Raw genomic sequence first — 23,371 nt, 5'->3', positions numbered from 1 at the left:
TTATTTTCTTTCTTTCCAAAGTGCTGAGCAGTTTCCACCACCCCAACAATCCAACCCCAGGACATCCACGTCCTGCCCCCCAGAAAGCCCCCAAGTGGGGTGGATGGCAGCAAGGGGAGCTGGGCAGAGGCAGAGGGTTGGAACACGGTGAGAAATCCAACCTTTCTCCCATCTGATGGCATCTCACTGAACCAAACAATCCAGGCTTCTTTTTCTTTCTTTTCTTTTTGTTTTTCTCTCTCTCTCTCTCTGCATTTTTAAGGTCTGAAACGAGAGCTGTAAAACCCCCAGCGAGCTGGAAAGAGAACCAAAGTTCTCGAAACCGGTTTGGCAACGCGTGACCTTCCCATGAACAGTTTATACCAAAGCTCTTCCAGCAACACGCGCTGAAGGAACAAACCGAAACCATCGAGGGGAAAACACTCTGGCCACAAAACATCCAACGGTGGGTGAAAAAACCCCAGTGAGCAGCTCAGGGTGCATCGCTGGTCGTCCCCATCGATCAAAAAGCGCCTCGATAGCCATTCGTTCGGGGATATCAGCAGCTCTGCGGGTGATGGAAGCAGAATTAAGCTTATTCCGTGGAAGAGAAAAAAAAATATAATAATAAATCAAAAATAAATTAATGAATAAAAGCCAGGCACAAGCCCGTGCCCCAGCTGGTGTCAATTGGCCGCCGTCCCGTTCCTGCGGAGCTCAGCCGGTTCCTCCAAGCGCGGGATCAGAGGAGCCGGGATCTGCCTCAATTCTCCCCTCCCTGGGGGCATTTTTCTCTCGCCCTTTGTTTTCTCTCGCTTTCCCAGGCCCTTCTGATCTATTGTCTTCCCGCATTAGGAACAGCTGATATTGGCTGCTGTCTTTGACAACGCTCGCGTGTGAGCGGCGCGTTGAGCCCTACCCAGCAAAGCCATTGGGCTCCATCCCATGGCTGCTCCTCATCGGCTGCTCCTCTCCCAGTGTGTCCCCTCCCCTTTTCTTCCTTCTTTTTTTTTTTTAAAGAAATTTGGGTGTTTTTAAAGCTGCTGGCTCCCATCCGAAGGATTTTTTTGGGGGGGTGGGGGGAGAAATTTGTGGAAGGGTGTGAAAACTCCTTAAAACGGAGAAAAACATCGGTGTACATATGAACGAAAAGGCAGAATTTTGATGGGGGTCATTGGGAAGCCAAGGGGATGGAAGGGGTTTTGCTGGGAAGGGTTTGGGCATGTCTGCATGGGCAGGTTGAATCGAGGTTTTCTTCTGCGAATCTGTGCCTTCCTTGAGCAAACATGAGAGGTGTTCAAGGAACGGGGAGATGTGGCACTCGGGGACGTTGTCAGTGGGCATTGGGTTGGGGTTGGATTGTTGGTCTTGGAGGTCTTTTCCAACCTTAATGGCTCCATGATCCGATGAGCGGGCATGGTGGGGATGCCCACTCCCATTACTAATAGAATATGATTCTCCCTGGGAATCAGGAACTGAACTGGTTGTGTGGATCCAGCCATGAGCGGGTTCTGGACCTATTAACCCCTCCCTGCCTGCAAAAAACTGCCAGAAGCAATGAGCAAGGAAGCCAACCCACACCCAAGAGGGAGCCTGCTGCCTTCAGAAGGGGATTTACAACCCAGAAACACAAAGCTGAGCTCAGCAAGCCACACATCCCCACATTTCACTCCTCTGTCACCTTGCTGACCCTATAGATCTTGCTCTCCTCTCACTCTCCATCGTGGACCCCATGCACGAGTCGAGCTGACTGAGGGCTTTAACCACACATCATCTCCTCCCTGCTCCATGGCAGGCACAGAAACCCAAGCTCAGCTACATGCCAGGACTCTGTGGGGTACAGGGCTGGTGGGGAGATGCTGCTGGAGACACCGCAAGGCTCAGATGGATGCATGGAAAGACTCTGCCCTCTCCCAGATCGGAGAAGGAGGGATGTGGTGCAGGACGAGTATCACATCATAGCTGTGTAATGAGGGCTACACAGGACTCTTAGAACTGTAGGTAGAGGAAGAGAATGGGTGGGTGAATAGATGGACGGGTGAATAGGTACAAACTCAAACCCATTTTGGGTTTGGTGCTACTTCTTAAGAGCAGTGGATGCCCAACGGTGTCACATCTTCCACTGGGTTAACAGCGCATCAATTGCTTCCTTGGGGCATCCATTGCTCCACACCTCCACTTGAACAACACAGGGACAAAATTCTTCTCTTCCATGCTGGATGGGTGAAAATTGCAGGCTGGCTTTTGTGGGGATCTTAAAATCAAGACTAAAACATTAAGACTAAGACCAAATCGGCTTCCCTTGACCTCCATGGCTGGTGTTCACACCGGCATAGGCGACGTCCCTTGACGTCCGGGCAGCAAGCAGGAGCATCTGTGCCAGAGGGCTTGGGGGTGTCGGTGGAGGAGGGAGGGAGGAAATCTGGAACCCATAAGCTCCAATGCTGTTTGCGTTACCTTGCACCGCTGCATTGGTCTGCGCCTGATCCGCCCCCGCTCCTCCTCACCCTATCAGCAAAAGCCTTTCCCCAAAGTTATCCGAACGCCCTCCTCTCCGTCGCCCAAAGGAAAAACCAACGGAGCTCCTTGGAGGGCTCGGCGGGGCTCTGGAGGAGTTTGGTGGGGATGAAGGACTGATGCTGAGCGTTGCCTTCACCGATGCTCTGAGAGCGCGCTGGGAAAGGCTCCTAGCTCTGCCAAGAAGATGAAGGAGGAAAACATGTGCCCGGAGTCTCCCGAAGGCAGCCTGGTCACCAGCGAGGAGGAAGGTGAGCGACTGCACAAGAAATGCCTCCGCAAACGAGGCCAAGCGGGCAAAGCGTTGGAGGACAGCAGAGCCGCCTCTCCGCAGGGCAAACGCTGCAAGCGCAGCCCGGTGCCGCAGTCCTTCGAGGATGTGCACACACAGAGGGTGATCGCCAACGTGCGGGAGAGGCAGCGGACCCAATCGCTCAACGACGCCTTCGCGGAGCTGCGGAAAATCATCCCCACGCTGCCCTCCGACAAGCTGAGCAAGATCCAGACCCTGAAGCTGGCGGCGCGCTACATTGACTTCTTGTACCAGGTGCTGCAGAGCGATGAGCTGGACCACAAGATCACCAGCTGCAATTACCTGGCCCACGAGAGGCTGAGCTACGCCTTCTCTGTCTGGAGGATGGAAGGGGCTTGGTCCATGTCTGCGTCCCACTGAGCCCGGGTACGTATGGCGAGGCTGCAGAGCGCACATCCTTTGCTCCCGCGTCCCACATCCCATTATGCATCTCCCAGCCCACCCCCCTCGTGCTCCACATGCTGCAACAAACCCAGCCCATCCTGCTGGGTCTCGGTATCCTGGTCTCCGCTGTCCCTAAAGCAGGATTGGGTTTTCTTGTGGCATTTCTGGGTGCCAGCTCTGGTGTTGGGGTCAGAGCCAGCCCGGTGCTTTGGGGAATCCAACTGCAAGAGGAGCAGGGGCTCCGTCTTCTTGCATCCCAATGAGGGCCACCCATTGGGAAAAAAATTCTTTTTCTTTTCTTGGTGCACTCTCCTTAAGCCCCGCTTCTTCTCCTGCTTGGTCTTATCGGAGATGCTGTCAGAATTGGCAGAGCTGTGCTCAAATCAGTGGCTGCGTTATGGCCATAAAGGGCCAGAAAAGGGGATTGAAATGGTGCAGAGCCCCATTCCTAAGCCCTCGGTGCAGTGCCCGTGGGATCCCCATCTGTGTCACTGAGGGCTGCGGGATGGGACGTGCTCAGCCCCTCCTGAGTGCCATCAGTTCACATTGCCTTCGTCTTTAGGGTGCACCTGGGGGAAGCTGGACGGCAAAATTCTCCTCTTTGCCCCATCCTCAAATCTCGAAAGAGCAGAGGGAGAGAAAGGGGAGAGTTGTCCCCGCTGAGACATTGCCAGACTGGGAAGTGGCCCAATGAAAGCCAGGCAGGGACCTTGGGTGAGTCCTCTGCTGAACAGCCCCAATTTCAGGGCAGCTCTGGGGACGGAGATGCAAACGGCGGCTGAAGATGGAGAGCGCTCCCATTGGGATTCCATTTCATGATTAAAATCTTACTTCCCATCCTGGGGAGATCCCTGGCACACGGTCCCAAATGCGGGGCTCTGCGATGCCACCCCCAAGGACCAGAGGATGCAGCTGATGCTGAAGGGCTGCACAGCACAGCTCTGCTCCTCTCCTTATAGGAGAGCTGGAAATGTGACCGGAGTGTGGAGAGCTGCAGGAGGAGCCCACGCTGAGGAGCACTTTGCTAATTGCCCTGATCTCTTCCCTTGAGGACTGTGGGGCTTTTTGGTGAGGGTCCCTTCCTGCTGGATGCAGTGTTGTCTAACGGGCAGCTCAGGCTCCAGCTGCTGACTTCCAGACCTCTTTATTTGAGCAGAAAGCTCGGCAGCAGCTTTGCTCCCGTGATAAACAGAGGAATGAAAGACCTTCAGCGATCCTGAAGACCTTTCTAAGTGAAAAACCTCCCCATGAAATCCCTCACGTGCTGCTCATCGCCCAACCTTAGCATCCGTCCCCAGCAGCTCCACACCTCGCCTGCAGGCAGAGCATCTTCGTGCTGCATAGATAACAACCCGCTTTGTGCCAACCTGCAGCGGCACTCGCTGCCAATTAGCAGCTCCCTCTTGGGCTGTGCGGTGAGAGGAGGATTCGCTGAGCAAAGAACAATAAGAGAGGAGCGATGCCGGCGCTGGGGAGGCTTCATTCGCCCTCTCCCATAGGTGAATTAACCTGCAATGGGTCCGTAACGTTATAACACAAAGCAGCGAATGGAAGTCAGCCTATTAAATATCAAAGGGAGCTGGAGGAGCTGGATGGGGATGTGCCCTCGTTAAGCAGGAGCCATTATCCGGGGAAAGAGGGATGGAGCCCTCGGGCAACAAAATCCATGTTTGAAGTCCCCCAAGCTCACTGCTTTCAGCGCATTAAAATGGTTTCTATTTTGCTGGAGGAGAAAACGAGGCTGGAAGCACAAAGTGGGGAAAGGAGGGGGGGGGAGGCTGGAGGAGCTGGGAGGGTGAGATTCTGTGCCCTTCATTTGTCTCCCCGGATTTATCGTCTCTCTCGCGGTGCCTTCACTTAATTGTCTATCTTGAAAGACCTTGGATAAATCTTCCCTTTGGGGACTGTTGCTCTCGCTCGGAGTCTGCTTTGTCGGGCGGACGTTTCATCTTCTTTTATTTATAAATACGTCTCATTGCACGGAATTAACGTGGCAGGGCATGAAAGGAGCTCAGGGGGAGCTCAGATCCCCACTCAGCTCTGTTCAGAAAATGCATTGAAAGCGGTGTCAAAACGCACTGAAGGCACCACAGGGCTCATCTGCACCCTTCTCTGCTTAGAGCTGCAGCATCTGCCCAGATTCGGTTCTACACGAGGGGTGAGGAATTGCCCGAATGCTGTGAAATCTGTGCCTAGGGATCGTGTTTCCCAATGGGTCCCGTTGCTGGGGTGGCTAAGCTCTGTGATCCCAGTGCAGGATGCTGCCTATGCAGAGCATTGCATGGGGTTGGGCCTGTAAACACGTTGCTCTGGGTGTGCTGGTTATGATGGGGAAAGAATATTCCACCCATCTGGAGCGCTCCCCAAAGCCCTGAAGCCCCGAAGCTCTGACATGGGTCAGCCCATGGACTCTGTCACCAACTCGGAAAGGCCTCAGGTTCGTGCTGAGCCCCAAAGCAAGCAGCTCTATGTCCAAACCCACAGCTGTGGGAGCTGCAGAGGGGCAGTGCTGATGCAACAGCCCATGGCACAGCCGTTTGCTCTCACACACTGCATCTGCCAGGCCGTAATTAAGCAGAAAGCGAAACCAAAAGGCTGGGGAGGGATGTGTGCAGCAAGGAGCCGTGCTGGAGGGCTGCGTTTTGGGATTTGTCCTTGCTCCAAAAGGGTTCTGTTGCTCCTTGCTCCTGCAGGCAGTGTGGGGTGGGCTCGGGGGATGAATTGTTCCTCCAAGGGCTGCAGTTCTCTCCTATGAGCACAGAGCCCGCGTGGCATCACCGTGGCATCTTTAGGATGCTGCCACGAGGGCTTTGGGGAGCAGCTGCTGCCCCACATGAGAGATGTCACAGCCCAAACCCCAGGGCTCAGCTCAGCAACAGCTTTACCCCTCAGCCACGTTGGGGGTCATGAAGAGGCAGAGCCCACAGCGAGCCCCACACGAGCCGGGTTTGTCAGCTGAGGTGTGACAGCATCCTTCCTCGGAGCCATGGGAGAGAACATGGACAGGTCTCCATTCATTTCACTGCTGGAAAAGCTTCCCCCCAGCAAAAAAAAATAAAACACCTTCCACCTTTCTATTAAAGTCGGAAGGAGCCAACAGCCGCCTCTCCATCGCCAGGCAGGGGTCGTTAAAGTGAAAGCAGTGCTCCAATCACAGCCAGCCCTGCCCACACCGCAGTGCTGCTGTGTCCCAATCCCACTCGCTGCCTCTCAGCTGCGTTCACTTAGCTCGGAGGAATCCCTTTGAACGGAGCCCGTATTTCATCCCCAAAGTGACCGCAGCGCACCTGGGAGCTGAGGGAGGTGTGCTTTTCTATGCACTGAGATGCATTCATGCATTGGTGGGAGGGCAGCCCCATGGTTCCCAGTGCTCCGTGCTGGAATGAAGCCCCTGGAAAGATGGAGGGGGGCACAGCCTTGGAGGATCCCATCATCTGAGCCCTGCCAAAGTCCCAACCTATTTCCTAATGGTACCCCCCACAGCTCAGAGCAATGGGACTGCTCTCTTCTCATGCTTTGGCGTTATTGTTCCCTCTGTGTCCCCTCTGCCAGCCTCACGTGCAGCCCTGAGCCCAACACCACGCTGCAGCCCTTCCTCTGCCATCCCTGCAGCCATCCCACTGCCACCCCTGCTCCCAGCCCTGCAATATCAGCTCAGCCGGTGCCAGGACGCATTGCACTGCAAGGGCAGGATATGGTGCAGGTGTGATTTCTTCCTCTCCAAGCTCTGCAGAGCCAAAGGGCTCAGCCACTGTGCAAGGAGAAAAACCAGGAGCAAAGTGGGGAGGAAGGAGCTCTGCCCACCCCAGGACCTCACAGCAGCACCACGTCTCTGCAGACCCCCCTGCCTATGGGGGTCCTCTCCGGTGTCACCCCTTTTGGGCACTGGGTTGGAAAGGGGATGGATCATCATGGGGCAGTGCTGCCTTTCCCGTGGGGATGCTGGGCTGCTTTCCTCCTCATTGCACTCCCACAGAGGTGTGTTGGGGTTAAAGCTGCAGCCCTCACCCATTCGCTCCCAGTCTCAGACGCAAGGTCTGGGCAAAGCTGGCAATACAAAACACCCACATAGAAGCTGGCAACCAAAGCCGCATCCCCACTGCCACGGGGGTTTGAACAACCCTACAGTGACCTCGGGCTGACCCCATATCTCCCCACAGGACCCCGGGAGCCGACGACCTCCCCCCATCAGCAGCTCCTTGGCAGCCCCTTCCCAACCCAGCATGTGGGGCTGAGACCCAAGCCAGGAGCCGGGCGGGTTTGCTTGGAACCAACGCATCCAGATGGTGCACATCAACTCTCCAAGAAGCAAATTGTCCTGGGATGGAGCAGAGTGCTGTATGGTTCTGCTCTGTGAGCAGCAGCCCGAACGGTCCCTGCAGTGGGGAGAACACTTTGGGACTGAGCAATGCTTGGACTGCCACCGGGTTCCGTCCCATGGAGCAAACAGCCAGCCCTGCAGAGCAATTCCCCAAAGCAGGACAGTTTTCTGGGGTTTGGGCTTTTTGTTTCCTAAGGAAATGCTGCACCTGTGGGCACTGCTGTGCGTTCTCCCCATTCCCAATTGCATGCGTGGGTGCTTGGCTGCTTTGGGCATCTGAAGCAGCAAAGCTGAGCGGGGTGCAACCCTAATGAATGGGAGAGGTGTGTTCTGAGCAGCAGCAAGACTTCCCATCAGTGATCCAGCACACAGAAGGACCCAATGGAAGGTGACAGTGAGCTCATGTCACCTTTACTTTCCAATAGAACCCTCTATTTCTATGTACAACGTGGGCTCCCCAACCCGGGGAGGTGTGAATGCAGCCAATGGAAAGATGGGAGTGACCTTCAAAAACAGCAAATCCTGTTCAAATTATCGACGGCGCCGCCTGGAGAATGAAGCTGCCTTTGGCAATAGACATTTTCTTTACAAAATAAAATAAAACATGCTTTAAAAATCAAAGGGAGTCTCTTTGTTAAGGAGAGAGCGGAGCTTTCAACCTTCATTTAGAAGAAAAAAGGGGTTGGGGGGGGGGGGTTAAGCATCCTTTAAAAATGATTAAAACTAATGTTGTCATTCATACCATTTCCATGGGGATGGTGCAGAGATGTCCATCGTGGGATCCTCAGCCTCATTTCCAGCTGTTAGCAAACAGCAGTTCAGGGCTTTGGTCCCTGGGCTGATGCTCTCCAGCAGCAAACCCAATGGATTTCGATGTCAGTTTGGGGTCCCCATGCCAAGGCTGAAGGGTTGGGGTCCAGGCCGTGCTGGGGGCCCAAAGGAAGGGGGAAGGAAGCTGTTTGTTGGGGCACCTCCTCCAACGGCTGCACCCACAGATGGAGCCTGGTCTATAGAGCACCATGGCACCGAGTTCGGGTTGGGGGTAAAGCCCAGGCAACGTCCCCTCTGCCTGCTGTGGGCTGTACCCATAACAGTGGCCCTCAATGTGGCTTCAATGTGGCACAAACCCACCTGGGATCCATGGGGAGAAAGGGGGCTGAGGATGGAGGCAATGGGGCTGCAGGGCTCTGTGCAGGGAGGAGATGGGGTGCAGTGAGGGGTTGTAGGGTCAGCCTGGCGTGTGACCTTGGGTTGGGGACACACTCATGCATCCCAACGCTGGACAAGCAGCAGCTCCTGCCCCTCACCCCCAGGGATGGAGGAACAGCATCCAACCCCAACGGACTCCAGAGAAAACAAGGAGGGCTTTGGGGTGCTCTGCAACCCACTGCGTTGTGTTGCCCCCCTCCTGTCCCCATGTCACAGAGGACACCCACAGTGCATAAGAGTGCAGTGACACAGTGACTTCTCCCCTCATCACACCACCCCATCTCACACCCTCTCCCAAAGCTCAGGGCAGTTTGAGACAATTAAATGTTTATTCTTCCAAGATCTTTGTTTTTTTTTTCTTTCTTTCTTTTTCTTCTTCTTCTTTTTTTTTTTAATACAAAATTTCCTCCCTGTGCCTGCAGATGGAGCCTGGCTGCCACCTGAGCTCAGCACCCCATCCATCCCCTTCTCCCAAGTCCTAACTGTCCACAAACCCTGCTGTGACACCCAGAGCCCAATGGGGGACACAGGGAAGGATGAGGCTCTTGGGGTGAGGATGCTCTGTTGCATTACGAGAGGGGAAGAAGGCAAATCCAGATGGATGCAGCACTTGGGGAGGCCTGACTCCACACCTCTGCCATGCCAGTACAACCCAGATGGGGAACTCTGGGGGTCCCTGGGGAGCTGAGCTCCAAGCAGAGGGTGGCCAGGACTGGATCTGATCTCAGCTGGAGAAGTGGGTGCAGTCACTGAAGAAGGTGGGCACCGGGTGCCACTTCCTCCAAGGGGACACTGGAAGACAGGCAGGGACTGCAGGGACACAGATCCTCAGGCCAGCAGGTTGCCGGCAAGGGCTCAAGGCACCTTGGTAATGTCCACACACACACATCCACACACACACAGGTGTTTGTTCCCAAAATTCCCAAGGAAAGAAGAGTACATAAGGTTCACATTAGCACATCTCATATGTATATAGTGCAAATCAGAGCCCCAGCACCAGAGGGTTTGCTCTCTGGTTAGTGGTTAAGATGTCCCACGGGTGCAATCCTGGGCACTGCAGGCACTCCAGCCTTTGCTCTTCCCCAGCTGCAAAGCAATGGGTGCATCATCCAATGCTTTCCAAACCCTTCCTGTGCAGAATGAGGTCACAGCCCATAGCACTGGCACTCTTGCTCCCACCTCGTGCCCTACCGGAGAGGAAGAGGAGCACTGGGGAGGCCTTTGAGAGCCTGTCCCTCTCAAGCAAGACAGAGGGCTGCTGCTCCAAGGCACAGCTGACTGCAGAGGAGCTCTGGGTGCAGTTCTGATGGTGTGGCCACAACATCCATCCCAACACCCACCCATTCCCCAGACATGAGGAAGATCCCAGGAGAAGGGCAGGTCTGCACCAGAGGGCCGGCGGCCTCTTGCACATCCCCAAGAAAGATTTCGGGTTCTGAAGGTTGGGGATTGATTGCAGGCACAGTGTAGGATGGCAGCACCGTGCTGTGCAGAGGGAGGTTGATGTTTTCCATCTGTCCCGAGCAGGAGGCCATCTCCAGGGTGGCTGCAGGAGCATCCTTTCTTGGATGCGTGGCAGCCAAAGGTCCAGCCCCCTTCAGGACTGTGACTCAGGGAGTGAGTGGCAAATGGGAAGCCAGGAGTGAAGAGCGAGCACTGGGCTCGGGAAGAGTCCAACCACGTCCTGGAAGCAGGGGAGCAGAGAACATCACCGCTCATCACTGGTTCATGGGCTCCTCCTCCTCCATAGGCTCATCTTGTGGCCTGGAGAAATACAGCAACGTGAGATGAGGCCTGCTCTTCCCAAGACAACGCATTCTTTTCAGCACCGAGAGATCATCTGGCACATCCAGCTTCTAGTCCTGCTGCCCAGGATGACAGGGTTACAGGACCAGAGCTCCCAGTGAAGAGAATGGGTTCAATACCCATCTCCCACTCCCTGAGACCAGTTTGCCTCCAGCATCGCCCAGAGCTCCCAGCAGCTCACCGGGCTGTGGGACACCAACCCCCTGCTGCCACCCCTGTGACACCAAGCATCCCCAAAGCTCAGAGCTTGGCACACTGTGGGCCACCTGCACGTCCCAGGACTGATGAAGAGCATTACCTCTTCTCCACCATCACAGCCACCGAGAGGGAGGCCAAGGCTGTGACCGTCTCCACCTCTTCTGCCTCGTGGTGCTGAGCCTCCAGGAAGGAGCAGCCCAGCTTGGAGGCGAAGCGCTGCACAGCCACCCAGTATTTACCTGCAGGGGAAGCAAAGGTCAGGACAGATGTTGGGACAGGGGTGGCCTAGGTGGCTTCCCATGTGAATGCATGCAAGGGGCATCATCCCCCCTCCAAGGAGGAGGATGGAGGAGGGTTCCACCAAAGTGCTTCACGCAGTATTCCCTGCGTGGTTTTCCCTGGACAGAGGAGGAAATGGCAAAGCTTGGGCCATCCATGCTAACTCAGCCTCCCAGCTGTGGGACACTCACTCTGGACCTGGATCACCGCTTCCAAGGAGCGCACGGCGTTGGCATTGGGCTTCTGCCGCATGCTTTCTTCTGGGAGAGGGTCCAGCTGCCAAGGGGAGAGAAGGGGGGGGGTCAAAGGGAAAGAGCTGCACCCAGGGCTGGGCTCACAGCCACAATCCACACTTCCACCCTGCTCCCATCGCTCCCAATGCACCCAACAGGTCCCAACAACCAGGCTGGGAGCGCAGATTCTCCAAAGCTCCACTACAGGGGGGACACAGCCCCCTCCTGGGGGGTCCTGGCTCTCACCTCATTGCCCAGCAAGGCTGACACGCAGGCTTCGGATGCATCGCAGATGGCTGTGAGGTCGTGGCCTCCTTCCAGTGCCAGGACGATGGCCCCCCCAGCCAGGCTCATCAGCTGCTTGGTCATGTAGCCAAAACCTGCCCAGGAAATCCAAGGAGCAGCCATCAGCCTCCCTGCCCAACGCAGTGAGGAAAGAGCCCCCTCTGCTGTGCCAGAAAACCTCAGAGCTGTCCCTGTGCTCCGTGAGGAGCTGCCAGCCCCAGAGCCCAGCTGGGCAATGGGAAGAGCTCACGGTGCTGCTTGCACCTCCTTACATTTAGCAGAGACTTTGTAGCCGCCCAGGGGTGGTGGGTGGCCATCAGCTGCATCGAAGCCAGCTGATACCAGCACCACGTCAGGGGAGAATTCATGTGCGATTGGCATCACCACTGTCCTGTCAGGGTGAAAAAGAACAAGTAGTAAGAGGTGTTGAGGGTTGGCTTGGCCTGAAGATGGGGAAAATGCAGAGGAATGCAGAAAGCAGTACCTGAAAGCCGCCAGATACTCAGGGTCACCCATGGGGGGGTCAAGGCCTCCAGTCCAGGCTATGTTGACATTAAATCCCTCACCAGGGCCAGCACCAACCTGGGGGAGAGCAAGGATGATGGTGAAGGGCTGGATGTGGCCTGCAGGGATTCATTCTCCACCCATGCATGGGTCAGATCCCCTCTCCAATCCTCATAACCATCAGCAAAGGGCAGGCAGTCCCATGCTTCACCATGTCCTACACTCTGGGAATAGGAGACCCCAACCCTGCATTAAGGCAAAGCAATGGAAACCAGCTTCTGTGGAGACCTCTGCCTGGTGCTGGAGGGGCTGGATACTTCCTTGGGGTCTCCCACTTGCAGGACAGCCCCAGCACTGAACCAAGGGGCTGCCCCAGAGCAAAGCTGCATGGATCTTGGGGTCTGTCTGTGCTTTTTACCTCATCAGCAGCCCCGCTGCCAGGGAAGAAGTTTCCATCGTCGTGACGATGCAAAGAGATGTAGAGAACATCGGGGTCTCTGTAGAAGATCTGCTGGGTCCCATTGCCGTGGTGAACATCCTAAGGGGAAAAAAAATGGTGTGAGGGCTCCTTTTTGCAGACTTGAAGCTGTCCTGCAGCCCAATGGAGCTAAAAGCACCTCGGTCTCTGCCCTGTTTCACACTCCCCTGTCTCAGATCTGGTCCCATTCCCCCATCCTGACATGTCAGGGAGATCCCAGCCACGTTCCTGCAGCCAGTAGAGGATTCTCTACTCTCAGATCTAGCCCCAAATCAGAGCTGGGATGTCCTGGGGAGGCACAAGAACCTGCTGGGGGACAGGAGCGACTTACCCAGTCCACTATGAGGATCTTGTTGAGTTTCCCTTTCTGCTGCAGCTGCCTGGCGGCAATGGCCACCGAGTTGAAGAAGCAGAACCCCCTGCAAAGAGGGAGGTGGAGCTGATCAGCACCATGACCCCCTGAGCACCCTTCCCACACCAAAGGATGGGCTCTGCCTCCCCTCTCCCCTTGGTCTGGGTACAGAAGGGTCCTGGGGCTGTTAATAGGGCACAATTAGTGTTATCACCCCTTGGAGGACCCTGTGTGGACCTGGATTTTGGGGCTTCCCCTACACCACCCCTTTGGGAAGGGGTTCTTACATGGCAGTGGATGGATCTGCGTGATGTCCGGGCGGCCGCACCACAGCAAAACCATTCTGGGGACAAAAAAATCCATGAGGATATCCATCACTGCTGCCTCCAAAGCCACTCCTGTTGCAGGGACACTCAGTGCCAGACCGGTGGGACCTTCAGTCCCCTCAGGCCAATCTCCCTACCTTCAGCTCCCTGCTGGCCACTTTGAAGGCCAACTCGGTGACGCTGCCTGCGGCCCAGCGAGCTGCATTGGAGGAATGCAGCTCATTCCAGATGGTATCACTGTCCACCTGCAAGCAAGGGAACAGTCAGACAGGGATGGGGACAGGGCACCTGAGCTGGGGAAGCCACGCTCTCTGCCAGTCACCCTGCTCAGAGGATGAAGTCTGGGCCACCCTGCACACATGGGGCAAGCTCCTCAGCTCCATGGTGGCCACTTGGGGACTGCAGTCAGGGTAACAGCTCCTTGCCATTCCCCAGGAAAAGCTCTGCAACGTGGAGCAACTCACCCTGCACCCAGGGGCTAGAAGGAGTGACTGAGAAAACGCTCGTTACCTTCTTTATCTTATTTTATTGTTTAACCAAACATCTTGGTTTGATCAGGATCACGTCAAGGGCTGAGCCAGAGCCGGAAAACTCAAGTCTCTTCTGATCAACTCCATGTGTGCAACTCAAATTCTCCCCTCTGCCCCTCGAGGGGGCAGCGAGAGGAGGGCAGGGGGGGAGGCAGAGCAGGGAAAGTGGATGTAAACGAGGCTGAGAAGAGCTGGTGCCCAGCAGCGGGGGCAAGGAGAGGAGAAGAACCAGAAGAGGCAGCAGGAAGGCATGGGGTGAGACCCTTCCTGAAAGAGAGAGAGAGAAAAAAGGACAGAGACGGGGAGAGAGGAAGAGAGGAGAATGCAATGAATGGAGAGAAAACCAGGGCAGCAAGCTCTGAGAGGAGAGGCCACAGAAATGTCCTGAGAGAAGTGGAAAGCTGATGTCCCCATGCCACTGTCCATGCCCCTGGTGGAAGCCCACACTGCACCTTGGCCATCCCACTGGGACATGGGACACCCTGCACGCAGCTGGGGTCCCATCCGTCCCACAAATCTGCTCCCTCCTAAAAGCCCTTGGCTCTCAGATGAGGCTGCAAGGGGTTTGTGGCAGCAGGGTTCCCTGGGGGAAGGGTCTGCAAAGGGCCTGATTCAAGATGCTCCCAAGGATAATGGGAAGCTGTGCTACAACGATATCCTGCTCCCATTTGAGGGAGGCTGGGACATTTTCCTGTGTCCACATGCAGGCTGTTGTTGCTTGGGCTGAGTCCATTCTCCCTACAGAGAGGCCACAGACCAGCTTCTACCCCAGTCACCTCAAGGCTCTGAGCTCCATCAGGACACCCCACAGACACACAGGGTTGAGGGCTGAGAGCAGCCCGATGGCTTTGGGAGTTCCCTCTCCACTCAGGCCCGCGAGAGAGGCCCCAGAAATGAACAAGCCCATCCACAAACACCCTGAGCAAAGAAGGAGCACTTACCCCCACCCCTCCACAGGGCAGCATGACGAACATCCGCTGTGACAGGATCCCTGCAATGAGGAGACAAGGTGGATTCAGAGCCATGGAGCCAGGGAACAACCAGGGAACAGTGAGACAAGGGCACGCAGCACAGGGACAGCAGTGGGTGCAGATGGGGGCTCACCTGCCAGCTTCCCATTGTCCAGTTTCAGGCGGTTGAGGGGATTGGTGCCATAGAGGAAGACGTGGCGTTCGGTGTGGACACACTGCAGCTCCTCCAGGGTGGCCTTGCGTCCCCGCAGACACTGCAGGGCACAGGGGCTGTGACTGAGCCACTCTGGGATGGGACACGTGTTCCCCTCCCATGAATAGACAGGAAATACCAGCACTGTTTTCCTACAGTTGTAGAACTCTCTATGGCTCAACGTCAGTCCTGCTAGATCTGGGCAAGCCTTCTAACAGATGAGAGCTGACACTGGTGTCCCCCAAGCTGGCAAAACACCTCATTCCTATCTCAACAGGGATTGTACCCATCTTCCAGCACAGCAAATTCATGGGCATGGTCACACCAGTGTCAGCAACAGCCAAAATGCAAGCCCCCTTCCCAAGTCCTTTTGTTGTTTGGATAAACAGGCTGGGAAGATCTGGGAACAAAAGGAGTGGAGGTGGGAGCAGGACACCCCATCACCTCTTTATAGCACAAGATCTGCTGGTGGCAGCATCCCCTCCCCTCCTCCTCACCTCGCACTGGCTGCGCAGACCCCTCTCCTGCAGTCGGGACCAGATGCTCTGAATCCTACCCGCGTGCTCTGGGTGGTTGCTGTTGTCACCACAGGAGCACTGGTGTTTGAGCATCACCGAGTCATAAACCAGTCCTGCAACAACATCCAAGAAGAGCTGTCATCCTCAAACCGAACCGGATGCCCAGGTCTCAGTGCTGCCAACCCTAATGCTGCTCCTTTCCAGGGCTGGATTTGAGGCTGGGACCTAAAACACTCTTAGTTATTCGGTCTGAATGAAAACATCTTCATCAAAACCATGTGAGCCTCCACCCTAAGGCTTTTGATGCTGTTCTGGATGCCTACGAAGCTAAACCAATCCCTTGAAACAAGCAGGAAGGCGGACGTGGGGCCAGAAGGGCAAATTCTGCTTGGAAAATCACCTTAGGTGAGGAGAAGGGAACTCTCATGCCTTCCTCAGCCAGCCAGAGTGCTCCCAGGAATTCAGTAGTCCAGGAGAGATGGGGAGCGACATTCAACTGGCCCTGAGCACCCCCACCAGGGCCAATGTCCTACCTGTTGTGAAATGGGGCTTGCTGGTCTGCTCCTGCACTGGCAGGGAGAGCGCCTTGGAGGTCGTATCCTGAGCAGGGAGGGAAACAGTCGCCGTGGCAGGAGATGACTGGGCCCTGGAGAGGGGTCTGTGCCCTGCGAGGATGGTCGGGACCATGGGGGAGTCAGCCAGGGGCTGCCGTTTGAGGAGCTGGTGCTGCACACGCTGGTAGGGGTCCCAGAGATAGGCCTGATGGAGAGAGGTGGCAGTAAGCATGACACCATCCAGCATCGGGTGACACGCAGCCTTCTAGGAAGGCGAATGCCTCTGGAGCATCTGGATGTGACAGCTCCCTCCTTGCTGGATGACTTGGAGCTGCTCTGTAGGAGCTGGCACATATAAGGCAGCATCTGCTGCTCTCTGCTGGCTCAGTCCTGCAGTGCTGGGCAGCCCTGATACAAGGTGCAACAATAGGGGGATGTTGCCAGCACTTTGGGGATGATGCCCAGCCTTGCTGGCACCAGAGGTGGCTTCTGATCACATCCCTGTCCTAGCAAACCACCCCTGGACTGAGGAAGGGAAAGATGTAGTGCCTGCATCCCAACCCACACTGCAGTCCTTTACAGAGCTCTCTGGGTCTGAGCTGAACTTTCCCATAACCAGGACACTGCTGGGTTCGTGCAAAGTTTCACATGGCACCAAGAGACATAGAAAAGTGCTCTGAAGTGCAAGAACACGGGAGGAGAATTCTATTTCTTACAGCCCCATCCCTGCCATTCCTTGCCTACCTGCTGGAGGATGAGCTCCTCCTGAGGCTGCAGCATCTTCTGAGGCCTCTCAGGCTCCTTCCCGCTGCTCCCTGGCCGTGCAGGCTCCACACATGCCCTTGCCTGCTCACTGCTCTCAGCCCCAGCCTCCATCCCCTCTGCTTCCATGTCCTCTGAGGAGGGGATCTGCCGCAGCCGGGGCTTCTCGCTGGTTTTCACCATGCGCTGCAAGCAAGTGAGCACACAGAGGTGATGGGGACAGGGCAGGCTGAGGAGGCTTGGGGTAGCAAGGCATCCCAGAGCCCAAGAATGATGGACATGGGAACCAATGAAGCCGAGCACGAGCCCCACAGCTCACTGCGAGGCAGCGGCATGCAGGCTTGGCCCTGGGTATCAGCTAATTGCTGCCCTGCAGAAAAGGCTGCGATCCTGCATCCTGCCAGCATCCTTCCCCCACTGCCTCCTGCACCCCATGCAGTTGCTCTGTGCTTACCTTGCCCAGGTGAGTCTGCTGCTTGAGCCTCTCCAGGAACTGGGCATGGTGCTGCTGGTACACCAGCTGCTGCTGGATGGCTTTGGGGTTCTGGGGCAGGGGCTCTGAGCGGGTCCTGCCCAGTGGTTTGTGGTGGCCTGGGAGTGACAGGCGCTCTGCAGAGATGAGCGATGGGGTGAAGGAGAAGGGGACTGTCCCCAGACCTGGCACTGCAGGGGAAAGGAAGGAGAGATGAGGTGTTTCTTTGTCTATTGGGCAGACACTAAGATCAACGTCTTCCATCTCCTCAGCTGCAGCTCGTGGACGAGAAACGGGAAACCAAAAGGCTGCCTGCCCCAAGGGAAGCTCAGTGCTATGCCTTGAATGCTGCTGGCCCCACTGCCTGCCCCCAGCTCAACACTTACCTGCCACAAGTGGAGCGTGGGTGACTGAGGGCTCGAGGATGATGACAGGCTGGAGCCGAGGGGACAAGGGGCTCCCAGCCTCGTGCTGTTCCAAGCCAGCAGGGATGAACATGGGTGAGTGTGTGCCCGTGAGGACAGGCCCATTCAGCACAGGCACTCGGTGTGCCAGGCCAGAGAGGGGGCGACGATCTGCATCTCCCTGCAGAGAGGAAGGCTGGATTAGTAATGGGACACAGCACAAAGAAGGGATGGCACGTCCTCCCCATACCCACAGGCAGCCCCGGACTACTCAGAGCCAGCATATGGCTGGCACCCACCCAACAATCTCAAGATCCCCCCCGCCTGCCTTGCAGGAACCCTCTGCCCAGGTCTGGGGAGTTTCCTACAATCAGGTCACCTACCCTGGCACTAGTGGTGGCTGGCAATCCCAGTGTGATGGCAGGAAGGGAGACTGCACTCTGCAAGGCAAACTGGGCCAGGGAGCTCTCCTGCATCATCAGGCGCTGGGCCAGGGGTGCCTGCACCAAACACGATCCATCAGTCTCCTGCTCTGGGAATTGCAGAGCTCAGCATGGGACAAGCAGCTTAGGACAGGCAGCAGAAGTGGGGGGACCAAGTCCCAGCTGTCTGCGAGAACACCCAGGGCCAGGGGCACCAGGGACCCATATAGAGACAGCACATGCACTAGGAAAGCACTAGGGCGTGCTGCAGAGGAGGGCAGCACATCACCACCCTGGGCAGAGGGTCCCACCATGCAGGAACAGCTGGGCTAAGGGCAGCTCAGTGCAAAACTGGGGTCCCCGGAGAGGATGCTAGCTCATCTTGAGCCTGGGGTGGCGGTGAGAGAGCAGAGCTGAGGAGCTCACCTCGTGGGCCATGCTGGAGGCAGTGGGAAGAGCTCCGTGCTCAGCAGGGAGGCTGTCATTGGGAGAGCTGCAGCCGGACACAGGGGTGCTGCTACTGCTTGGGGAGGAATCTGTGAGCAAAGAGAAAGGGGAAAATGAACACCCATACCCAGAGTGGGCTACACAGCCCTGCCCCAACCCTGCAAAGCTCTCCCTCCTTCCAACAATTCCCAGTTTGCCTGCTAGAGGCAAAACTCTCCTTGGTGAGGTGGCAAGCTGGAGACGCAGCCGGCCACGGAGGAAGCCCAGCCAGCTGTGCTTGCTCAGGACCTTGCATGCTTTCAGCCTTACAGGTCCATCAAGGGCCCAAAAATCAGCACGATACAGCTGCAGCAATAACCTCCCCCACCTCATCCACCCCCCTGTACCATCACAGCACAGAGCTTGCTCTCACAGGCTGTGCCCCACAGAGGGCACCAATAATTGCCAAGCCTCTGAGACATTAATTTCTCCCTTGGAGCCCCACAGCAGGCATTATACGCAACCCCAGGCCGCTCCAGCCTCTCTGAACTCCCAGGCTCTCCCCACGGAGGCAAAGCCCTCACCAATGGTCTCAGGTGGTCTCCTTTTCAGAGAGGGGGGAGCGCTCTCCTTCCGTGTCAGGGGGTTCTTGCGGCGGTCCAGGCACTTCCTGGGCTTGCAACGCACCTTCAGGTTGGGCTCAGATGCTGTGAGGGGACAGGGCAGTCAGTCCCAGCCCTACCATGGGTAAGGACAAAGCTGGACTGACTTTGGTGGGGTTACTTCTCGGCTCCAGCCATCCCCTGGCTGTGAGCTCAACGGCATCAGGGCAGGAGTGAGATGGTGTTGGCCCCCAGCCTCACCTGTCTTCCGCAGTGGAAAATGCTCTGGGGGATCAAGAGAAGTGCTAGGGACCGGGGACAGGAAGGTGCTGAGTACAGGAGGGGAAGGACCTTCAGGATCCAGAGGCTCCAGAGACCTATGGGGAAAAGCCTCATCAGAGATTCCTCCCTCTTTGCTGAGATGATCAGCAATGCCTCGACTCATCCAAGCCCACCATCAAAATGATTGCAGGGCAAACTTGAGCAGCTGCCCTTGCGCTGGAGGGGTCAGATTATCCGGGGTGCTCTTGTTTTACCTGTATGGCATGGCTGGAGGGTTGGGATTGCTGGTTCTTTCCAAAGCTGCTGCCTGCTGCTTCTTCAGGATGACCTCAGCCAGTTTCTGCTTCACCACTGTGCTGGCCACAGCACCTGCAGGTGTTACATGTCGATGATTTCCAGCTGATGCAGCTCTGCCTATCCTGCACCTCAGCAGGTAAAACATCACTAGAAAAATATCAGCATCCTGAGAGCTCAGACTCAAAGGGCAGGTGGGCAGCAGGGTCATGGAAACGGGGAACAGCTGCACTCCAATCTCTGAAGAGCTCTGCACCTCCAAAAGCTCGGCAAGCTCCTAATGCAGCAGGCACTAGATGGCGCAGGCAGACTGCAGCAGCAGGTTTGCTCTCCTGCATGATGCAAACCTTCCTGCCCAGCACTCAGCACCCCCTGAAAACTCCTATGCTCCAGGCTTGGGGTCTGCCAGCTCTAGAAGGCAATTTGTGCCTTGCCTTGTGAGTGGGGCAGCGCAAGCACCGCCGGGTTGGGCTGCAGCACTGCAGTGGCTGTTGGACATAGTGAAACACCAAAGCAGGGCTCTATTGCCACCACTTGGCTGGTATCAATAACAAGGATGCAAAACCTGGCCAGGGAGACCCAGGGTGCAGCTCACTGCTCACAAGGATCCAGGCTTGCCCCACACTCTTTTCCTGAAGCTCTTTGATGCTCATGACAGAGATGCTCAAACCAAGAGCATGCAGAGCGTGGCCTGGGTAAGGGCAGCACTGCCTGCTGAGCCCCTGCTAGAAGCTGCTTTACCCTCACTCCCCGTGAACTTGGTCCCCCTGATTTTGGGGAATTGCCTCCTCAGGAGGAGATGCCAGATGTCAGAAAACACTGAGGCTCTTACTTCTTTTGCTCTTGTCCTTATTGAGGATCTGCCGCAGCTCCTGCTCCTGCTGCCCGGGCTCTGCCTCACGGTGCGAGGTCTCCATGGTCACCTGAGAGAGGAGAGGGCACTGTCAGCACCAGGGGACTTGAAACACTGTGCCACGGGGATGGAGCATCTCTGCAACAGGCTGTTACAGCATTTTTGGAAACCCAGTGGGCTGACAAGGACGTGATAAATTGTTTCATTGCTGCAAACTGGGCGCATCTTCATCTCCCAGAGATGCTCAGTCCAGAGGAGGCCATAAGGATGCTCAGAGGCTGGAGCACCTCTGCTATGGAGAAAGGCTGAGGGAACTGAGAAGGTTCAGCCCTGAGAAGGCTCTGGGGAGAATTCAATGCAACCTTCCAGTGCTTGAAAGCAGCTTACAAATAGAAAGGAGAGTGACTTCTTGCAGGATGGGATAGGGGGGAACAGCTTAAACTTAAAGAGGGGAGATTTAGGTGAGATGTGAAGAGGAAATTCATAGCTCAGGTGAGGCCCTGGCACTGCTGCCCAAAGAACTGTGGGTGCCCCATCCCTGGAGGTGCTCACAGCCATGGCTGGGGCTCTGGACAGCTGATGGAGGAGTGGGAGCAGCCCAGGGCAGTGGGTGAGCTAGGGGAACTCTGAGGTCCCTTCCAACCCAACCATTCCATAGTTCCGTGATGATGAAAGGACCCTTCCAACCCAAGCCATCCTATGGTTCTACAACTCTACTCCTGCAGGGGGACAAAAAAGTGGTTTTTTAGTACCCATACCCTGACGTGCTGGTGGGCGAGCTGCTCCACTTGCTGCTGGTGCAGGCTGGCGAGGAAGAGCTGGTGCTGCAGCTGCTGCGTGTGCTTCAGAGCCAGCAAGGCCGTGTCGGAGCCGGGCTTGACAACACGCTGCCCGATGCGCAGGTCCATGGGGACGGCCTGGGGCACCCGTGGCGAGGTGCACGGGGTCACAGCAGCTGTTGGGACACAAAGCAGGGCGCAGCTGGGTGAGGAGCAGCACACGGAGGGGCCTCCCGTGCCTCCCACCTTTGGGAAAGCAGTGGGATGGGGATGAGGATAACCCGACGTGCAGGAGGGCACCGTGAGGAATGTGTGCTGCTGCTGCTAAGGGCTTGCCACATCCCATCTGCTGCCTGTGAGAGCCTCCTCCGTCATCCAGGCAGAAATCCTGTATGTTATACACCCTTGGAGCGCCTCCAAAGTGCTGCAGGCAGCTCGCCCTGACACCACAGTGTTGCAAACTGAAGGCGCTCCCATCTTGCACAGGGAACCCCTTCAACCTCACAAGACCACCTCGGCAAACCCTCACTAGAGACAGACTAAAGCACCCACTGCAGCAAGAGACCTTTACCACAAAGCTCCCAAAGCCTTGCAGCGCTCACCCTGCAGCGTGGCACTGCTGCAGTGCTGCTACAAAATCCTACAACCTGCAATATTGTTCAGACTCCAAGCAGCAATGCCACCTCTGCAGCCCTGCCTCCATACGAGCAGTCCTCAGTGAAGGTCAGATGGAGCCATTTGCAGGAGCAGAGCTGGAGGGAACAGTCTTGCAGGCCAGATGGAGGCAGTGGGATATCGCTTGCCCCCCAACAACCACCCCATTGCCACCCCCACAGCAGCCACATCCAGCACAGCTTGCTGGATGGCTATGGATGGATTCTATGCACAGCATCTGCAGGTGGAAAGGGGATGAGCAAGCACAAGACTGAAGGATGCAAAGACAGCCCCAGTGCACCTATGGCATCCCAAAAAACATGCAGCCAATGCAGCTCCACGCTTCAGGCACTGCAGCATAGGAATGAAAGAAGCTGGAAGCAAGCAGGTGGGCAGGAAATCCAGAATTAAAAGCCACTGCACAGGAACGCATCTGCAGGGACAAAACCACTGCAGCCTGAGAACTAATTGTTTTCCTAAAGTAGTGAAGCAGCTCAAATTAAAAAAAAATAATGATAATAATAATAATGCAAATGTTATTTTTATAGGCAGAGAACCACACCCTGCACTGTGCAAATCTCAGCCTCAACGGCATCAGGGAGCTTGTGCTGACAACTGCAATACTGCAGGAGAAATCTCTGTGGGCTTCAGCCCCGTCATGCAGCAATGCAACAGGGAAACCCAGCACTGCCAGGACATCCTGCAGTGCCATGGGGGAAAAAAATGCCCCTGATCCATAGGGCAAATGTTTCCCAACACAGCAAAACCCCCAGATACACGTTCCCAGATTCGACCCGTAGGAGCTGATGCTCCCAGCCCCACGGCGGGGTCTGACCTGGTTCTCTTCATCTCTTTGATAACCACCCGGGATTTCATTTGTCTCTGGCTAATTAGTTCTAATTGCTACAGCCCGGGTGATAGGAGGCTGTGGGAGATAACAGCTGGAGGGTGAATGCTGCTGAGCTCCTATGCCCTGGGGCTGGAGGGGGTGTGCTGTGACCCCCTGCACAAACATTAAGACTGAGATGCATTTGATGAACCAACACAAGTTACCCCGAGCCAGAAGACCCCTCCCCTCTGCTCTCAGCCCTTTGCTTCACTCTTCCAGTTCCAAAAACGCTGACATCCTTCACAGTGCTGACAGCTCATCCTCTGCTGCCCGAGCGGCTGCAGAGCTCCAGCCATCTCCCAGCTCCAGCCATCCCTGCATTCCTGCTAAACATCAGCGATTTTGAAGGATGGGAGCGATAAGGCTGCCTCCTCCCTGCTCCTCGTGACCCAGTGAGGAGGAGGATGTACAGTGGGAGGAAGGCTGCAGCACTCTCCCAATGCGCTGCAGCTGCACAAGGATGGGTTGCAATGAGCAAACCTCAGGGTGGGAGATGGGGACTTGTAACAGCACCCACCCACATCCCTACAGAGAGATGCTCACTATCTGCAGCCCCATCCATCCAGCCCATCCTGCTGCACG

General features: G+C 56.1%; 2 protein-coding genes across 12 annotated transcripts in view; one reads left to right on the top strand and one right to left on the bottom strand.

Moving 5' to 3' along the window:
• Positions 1-2,683: 2,683 nt before the first annotated feature.
• On the top strand, positions 2,684-3,169 carry LOC125685566 (twist-related protein 2-like). The gene has a single exon (XM_048928688.1). It carries the CDS (start codon positions 2,684-2,686, stop codon positions 3,167-3,169), a length of 486 nt encoding a protein of 161 aa, XP_048784645.1.
• Positions 3,170-9,669: 6,500 nt separating this feature from the next.
• HDAC7 (histone deacetylase 7) overlaps positions 9,670-23,371 on the bottom strand; it is a 60,616-nt gene continuing 46,914 nt past the window's right edge. For 10 of the 11 annotated variants that reach the window (XM_048928447.1, XM_048928446.1, XM_048928452.1 and 7 more), the window contains 24 exons: positions 21,226-21,422; positions 20,447-20,537; positions 19,575-19,689; positions 19,300-19,415; positions 19,021-19,143; positions 18,437-18,546; positions 17,972-18,088; positions 17,571-17,769; positions 17,167-17,375; positions 16,695-16,898; positions 15,930-16,155; positions 15,376-15,509; positions 14,819-14,939; positions 14,656-14,705; positions 13,322-13,429; positions 13,146-13,201; positions 12,838-12,925; positions 12,447-12,566; positions 12,009-12,106; positions 11,797-11,915; positions 11,486-11,619; positions 11,198-11,282; positions 10,828-10,966; positions 9,670-10,487 (listed from right to left, as the gene is read on the bottom strand). In XM_048928447.1, the coding sequence (XP_048784404.1) occupies positions 10,442-10,487; positions 10,828-10,966; positions 11,198-11,282; positions 11,486-11,619; positions 11,797-11,915; positions 12,009-12,106; positions 12,447-12,566; positions 12,838-12,925; positions 13,146-13,201; positions 13,322-13,429; positions 14,656-14,705; positions 14,819-14,939; positions 15,376-15,509; positions 15,930-16,155; positions 16,695-16,898; positions 17,167-17,375; positions 17,571-17,769; positions 17,972-18,088; positions 18,437-18,546; positions 19,021-19,143; positions 19,300-19,415; positions 19,575-19,689; positions 20,447-20,537; positions 21,226-21,422 (3,005 nt within the window). In that variant the 3' untranslated portion in view covers positions 9,670-10,441. The remainder of the gene's footprint in view (positions 10,488-10,827; positions 10,967-11,197; positions 11,283-11,485; positions 11,620-11,796; positions 11,916-12,008; positions 12,107-12,446; positions 12,567-12,837; positions 12,926-13,145; positions 13,202-13,321; positions 13,430-14,655; positions 14,706-14,818; positions 14,940-15,375; positions 15,510-15,929; positions 16,156-16,694; positions 16,899-17,166; positions 17,376-17,570; positions 17,770-17,971; positions 18,089-18,436; positions 18,547-19,020; positions 19,144-19,299; positions 19,416-19,574; positions 19,690-20,446; positions 20,538-21,225; positions 21,423-23,371) is intronic. The other variant, XM_048928448.1, reaches the window with a different exon arrangement.

The sequence above is a fragment of the Lagopus muta genome, chromosome 28 (assembly GCF_023343835.1).
Source record: "Lagopus muta isolate bLagMut1 chromosome 28, bLagMut1 primary, whole genome shotgun sequence".
Taxonomy (NCBI): Eukaryota; Metazoa; Chordata; class Aves; order Galliformes; family Phasianidae; genus Lagopus; species Lagopus muta.
The sequence above is the reverse complement of the archived record's forward strand: the minus strand, read 5'-3'. Positions and strand labels throughout refer to the sequence as shown.

Coding starts and splice junctions, on each gene's coding strand:
- LOC125685566 (XM_048928688.1), top strand. CDS start 2,684: ATGAAGGAGGAAAACATGTGCCCGGAGTCTCCCGAAGGCAGCCTGGTC.